At 41.8% G+C, this 5972-nt stretch overlaps 1 protein-coding gene across 1 annotated transcript; it reads right to left on the reverse strand.

Annotated features, from left to right (window-relative positions):
• Nucleotides 1–266: 266 nt before the first annotated feature.
• Nucleotides 267–5296, reverse strand: LOC147001703 (disks large homolog 5-like). Its single transcript, XM_085828938.1, has 5 exons — nucleotides 5242–5296; nucleotides 4259–4412; nucleotides 3014–3145; nucleotides 2152–2336; nucleotides 267–542 (listed from the first exon to the last, which is right to left on the reverse strand). Exons 3-5 carry the CDS (start codon nucleotides 3124–3126, stop codon nucleotides 478–480), a joined length of 363 nt encoding a protein of 120 aa, XP_085685064.1. The 5' UTR covers nucleotides 3127–3145; nucleotides 4259–4412; nucleotides 5242–5296; the 3' UTR covers nucleotides 267–477.
• Between the last annotated feature and the right edge of the window lie 676 nt (nucleotides 5297–5972).

The following is a 5972-nucleotide window of genomic DNA, read 5'->3' on the forward strand; positions in this document are numbered from 1 at the left end:
AAAAGACAAAGATGCACCTAGGTATACTGCACCTTGATAATGCAAGGCTGGTTGTTATTCATAGGAGGCCTCCTCAATTCTGAGGAGAAGGGTAGGAAGGGTGGATAGCAGGGAGCCACTGGAAAGAGGGATTGTGAAGGGAGGAGGGTGCAGCTGAGATCTGGATATAAATAAATAATTAACATTAATAATAATTTTGAAAACATTAATTTTTATTGGTGATAAGATGTTAATAAATTCTTCCTCATACCTTTCTAATGCTAGTGAAACAAACTGACTAATACATAGCAAACATACTCAGTTCCGTTAGAAGATGCCATTTTTTTTTCTTTTTAAGAGAGACATGCCCCTTAGATTCACACAAAGTCCATTATTTAAGTTGTTGTTTTTGGTGCTGTTGTTGATCTTCCAGTGGGCAATCACTATTCACCAAGTGCAGAGAAGGAACACAAAGCCTTAGCCAGCTTTTTTTGACTCTCAGGCACATGGATTTGACATAGGAGCCTTTTCCTTACTTCCAGGTACCACAATTATTTGTTTTCCTACAAATAAAATCAAAACAGATAAGTATTTTTCAATCTACAAATTTTGGAATATCAGATTTTATACCATTTTTTGTCTTCTTTAGTTCTAGTGACCTAGGTGGATAGGCATGAAGATGGGCTACTATGTTTGAGGTTCTTAAAATGCAATATGAATTGACAGAGTACAATTCTCATTAAAGATTTCCTCCATTACCATTTAAGATGTTTAATGACCAAGCAAACGTATGAATATATATAGACACAATTACATACGTATATGTACAGAGACACACAATTGCATCCCTTCAAAGACACATGCACACACACATACAAAAAGAGTATATGAATACACACTTGTATAATGAAGCAACTATAACAAGCACCTACCATTACTAAAATACAAAACACACATGCTAAACACCCATGGACAAGAGGACACACACACACAAATGTACACAAACACACACACTCACACACACACATAGAGACACAACCTCCGCTATGAAAAGACGGCTATGTTTCAGAACATTTCCTGTCACTTGAGGAATTATTGGGACCTAAGATGTGTAAAAGGCTCTTAGACTAACCCAGCCTGTGTGCCCTGGCCTGTACTGATTTCCTTGTCAGGAACATTTTCCATGCATATACTTGCTGATTCTACAAGTATGGTGTAAGCCTTGCACAGACAAGCTGGCACACAAGATTCAAGGTCCTAGGAAAGAGGGGTCAAAGAACATCTGAAATATATTCTGCTCCTAAACCTACCTTGGCCACATCTCAGAAGACCCTGGTAGCACCAATAAAAATAGTTAACAATGGTTCTTATACAGGAACATTTCAACACGTTGCAGTTCATGTGATATAAAAATCATCTCCAATGTCAGTCAAAATGAGGCTAGTGAATTGACATGCAATGATTGTTCTGAAATGAAGCACTCTGAAAAACTCTGAGGGGGAATCTGTACTGAAGCAAAGCCAGGGCCATGACATACTAAGGAAACCTATGTCAGGAGAGGGATGCAGAGTAGGATTTTTTGAATCCTCTTGGTGAAGCCAATCAGACATACCTTGAATGTCTAGGTGGATAACTTATGCAAGAAAGTCAAAGAAGTCTAATTTTTATTTTTAAAATATGTATATTGTGGAACTTACTCTTTTTTACTAAAGACTTTAATTATAAAACATTAAAATTAGAGGCTGCCCTACTGTCCTAGGAGGGGACTGGGCACAAGCCCCTCTGAGTGAGTTGCCATAGATCAGAACAGAGGACCTGGTTCCTAGATAATTCAGGAAGTGGCATCCTGAGGCACCTCTCCATACCATAGAGCAAGAACGTGATGGTATAAGGGGTCCAGGATCTCCTCTGCCTTATAGTGGCCAACTAGAGGTGTCCAACTGCTAGGAGGAAGAGGAGGAGGAAGAGGAGGACGAGGAGAAGGCATGGCAGTAATTAAATTTCTTGAAAAAAGGTCAAATACACAGAAAGTCTTGGTAATGATCACAGAATTGTACAACTGGATGGGACATAGCAGAGAGCCTGCATAAGTTTCAGGACAGTTGCATAGGCTTGACTGTGTTTATGCTTACACATTAGGGCAACTTGCCCCTGATGCTTCATTCAGCCTACCTGCTGCTTGCCTGCTATATTTGTCTTTGATCTTCTGGCTGCCTTCTTTACATAGTATTTTTGTTTCTATGTTGCATTCTTCAAAGGCAATCTGCTCCCTTAGCAGCTGTCTGTTCTCCTTCTGCAACATCCTGACTTTGAGCTGGATGAGCTTAGATTCAATCAGGAGGTGGCAGTTCCTGAACCTGATCCACAAACAAAATATGATGACTCCAGGCAATATCCATCTTCCTCCCACTCCTCCAAGGACCATTCCCCTATCATGAGCCTTGATACCCAGACAGCCCCAGACAAGTATCCAGATTGTCCGTGGAGCATCACACAGAGAGAGGTCAAATCCATAGGCCAGCCACTTTCCAGAAATCCCAAGGTACTTCCGAAACCACTGACACCAACAGGGACTCATGTATCCCTCAGAAGGGAACATGGGGTCCATATGTGCTTATATGTCTACAGTATTAAAAAACCACCTCTTTTTAGGTATAGGGCAAAATTTCTCTAGGAGAGAAGACACCCAAGCAGCACACAGTCGTTCTATGTTCCTCAGGGAAACCTCATCTATGAATCTAATTTCAGAGCCCAAGAGGCTCAAGGTTGATAAATATTTCCATCATGGTGTAAACATTTTCTATCTTGAGGATACTTAGTTGTAAAGGACTATGACTTGAGGGGCTCACATACTCTACACACTTTGCCAAAAAGAGTACAAGATGTTAAAATATTACAGGCTTGCTTTAAACGAGATAGGCTTCCTGTTAGAGAAAACAGTATAGAACCTGAGCCCTCACTTTGTTTCAAAGACACATATGGACAGACATATCCCGTGTCTAGTTCTTGCTTCATGACCATGTTAGTCACTCACCAGTAATATTCATTTTCTTTAGTCAAGTCCTGGCACTTGTACAAGGCCTCACTGATGTCCTTGGGCATTCTCTTCAGGTCAGTCATCACCTGATCATGTTGCATCTCAAGCATGAATGTCTCAAAGTTGATCCTGTGGGAGGACATGGCCCAAGGAATAAATAATCCCGTGAACCAAGGGTACAAGAATCATTTCTATTCAAGGAGAATCATGCACTACCCCAACCCATGTATGCCACAACCTAGCTCCTTGTCACCAGTTCCACTTGGTGCTTATTAAATTTATTACCTTTGGCCTGGGGCCAGTAGAGACAGGGAAGTAATGGCAGGGAGCTCACCTGCTTCAGTTCACTGAAGAGGCTTGAAATAATAGATTAGCTCTCAACGAACTTTCCTGGAACCTGTGCAACAGGCCTGGGACCACGTTAAATCTCTATGACTCTCCTCCTGTTTTTAGACAAGGATTTGGCAATCCTTGGCTCTATTACTACAAAAATTCCCAAAGGACATAATCATATCTACAGGGAAAAGCCTTTATAACATATACCAGGAGATTCGAATGTAAGCACAGAAGTCAATTCCTGTGCTGTTCAGAATGATCCTTCCTTGCTTCCTCACTGTCATTTCCTAGAAACTGAGTCAGGCAAAACATAATGACCTGTCACATTACATAGATTCTCCAGATGATAAGCAAACACACACACACACACACACACACACACACTTACACTCAATCAGAATGCTAAATAAATATAATGATGTGGCATTATCTGAGAGTATAATGAATAAAATCTGAGAAAAGCAGTGATGAACTGCAGCCAATCCCGTCATACTGAGAGGTAATATGTGGGACGAGGCCACTCCAGCTGTTGGCAGGGTCAATTGCACCCAAATTACCTCCAGATCAATTTTAAAAGGATAGGCCATAAACACACAATACCTAGCAAATCCCCCAAACTAACACCTGTGCAAGCTTCTTAAAAGGCAGGATGAGAGCTCACACATTACTACCTTCATCCCCAGATGGTGATTCATGCTAAAGGCTCTGATTTAGTTATGGAGGCATCAAAATTCCTGTGACCCCCATCTCACTCCTATCTGAACTTCAAGTTCTGTGTTGAAACTCCAATCAGCCAAATGAGTTTGGATATGTGGACAGCCTGGGGTTGTAGTGTCCTGTTTTATGAGGGAATCTGTGCTTAACAGGAAGGTCCCAAGATAGTAAAGAAGTAGGCACAGTGACTACCTGTCATTCAAATCCTTGTTAGAGTACTTGGCCAGGATTCCCTGGAGTTTGTCTCTCTCATTTTTTATGTTCTGGAGATCTCTTTTGAGCTTCTTGATTCTTTTCTCCTGCTCATTGATGTTGGGAGTTTGGGGTGGTGCCTTCACAACAGACCCTGTAAGTAGATAAACACTAGTAAACGTGTATAGAAAGTAGGGCAGGGAAAGCAGAAACCATGCATTGTCACACACAGAAGCCTGAGGAAGAAGAAAATCTACAGACACTGTGAATCCCTGAAAGAGCAGGAAAGCTATCTTCAAGCTGGTCTCCTCAGCTGTGTCCCTGTTCCCATCCACCATCACTAAACATATGCCTGACAACCTATTGCAATCTCCCAGGCCTGAAATTCATAATAAGCTGCTCCAGAACGAAGACTTGGAGGGCATTTTCAGTTCATATCTTACAACTTATTCCATCCCTCTTAGCACAAGAAAATAGACAATAAACACCAGCCCCTAACTTTCCATGAGCCAACACCTTTCTAGGCTTCTTACAATGTGTAATGAGAGCTCATACACTACTACACTGACCCCAGACTGTGAATCAGTCCACATCATACTTGTTCAATACCAAAGTGTCTGAAACCTTGATACATGAGCAGGGGAATAGCCCTCTCTGTTCTTGGCATCACATGCTTATGTAACCTAGAGGAAACTGTATCAGCATGGAGTGCTTCAACACTCTTTCCTGAGAGCAACACTTTGTTAATCTCATAGAGCTGGGTCTTTGAATAATTTGCCATTCACAGGAAAATAAAGATCTCTCAGCAAATCAACTGCAGGCTTGTCAATTCCACACTGTCTAAAAAACTAATCATCAGATATTCTTGTCTCTGGCTTAACCATTAAGGAATCTGAAGGATCCAGATCAAACGCCGTATTCCTGCAAGGACCAGCTCAAGCCCACATCCCCCATGTATCTCCGCAACCTTGCCCAGGTCTCACTGTGCCTTCTCCATGACCAGTTCTTTCTTGCCCTCTCCCAACATGATAGAGGGACAGTGTCCTTCTGCCTTGATCTGGTCTCAGTTTGTATTATATTCTCCCTCCAAAATACCCCGAGGAGCATGGACAACATACCTGCTTGGGAACCCATTAGGATCTAATGGAATACCTCACTGGCAACTCTTGTTACCACAACACTGGTGACATCACTGAAGATTCTAAGGTTCTCCTGGATACAAGAGATTGTCAAGGGAAGTAACTACTGATGATGTCACTGGGAATGTCCATGGCTTACCTGCTTGCTAGCTTGCCCCATCTTGACCAGTTTTTGAAGTGCCCTTTCCTGGAGTCTCTCTTTTGACCCAGGGGTTAACTCTTGGCAACTTCTCCTTCCAAAATGAGACATTTCTCTCTGCTTCACTACAAGTCAAATGATTTGAATGGGGAGATTTTCTTAGGGCCATGGCATGGGTAGCGCATCTGTGATAGGATCTAAAGCTCTAGCATCATTGGATGTGGGCGATTCTTCTTCAATATAAATCTAGATCTGGGGTGTATTCATGTAACATACAATCCTATTCCTCAGGAGGCCCTGTTTCCCAGAGGCCAAAAAGATCCTCCTGCACCTTTACTTTTATGCAAGTTGGATTATATTTTTTAGTCTGCACATGCCTTGGAAGGACACATTGTTTCACTATACTGAGCCATGTGTTTTCATTAAATCTCTGTTT

This window comes from Mus caroli, unplaced genomic scaffold, assembly GCF_978045245.1.
Source record: "Mus caroli unplaced genomic scaffold, Mus_caroli_1 scaffold_12, whole genome shotgun sequence".
NCBI lineage: Eukaryota > Metazoa > Chordata > Mammalia > Rodentia > Muridae > Mus > Mus caroli.

Coding starts and splice junctions, on each gene's coding strand:
- LOC147001703 (XM_085828938.1), bottom strand. CDS start 3,126: ATGCTTGAGATGCAACATGATCAGGTGATGACTGACCTGAAGAGAATG. Junction 2,337..3,013: donor AAAGAAAATGAATATTACTG/GTGAGTGACTAA, acceptor TTTGTGGATCAG/GTTCAGGAACTGCCACCTCC. Junction 543..2,151: donor ATATAGCAGGCAAGCAGCAG/GTAGGCTGAATG, acceptor TTTTATTTGTAG/GAAAACAAATAATTGTGGTA.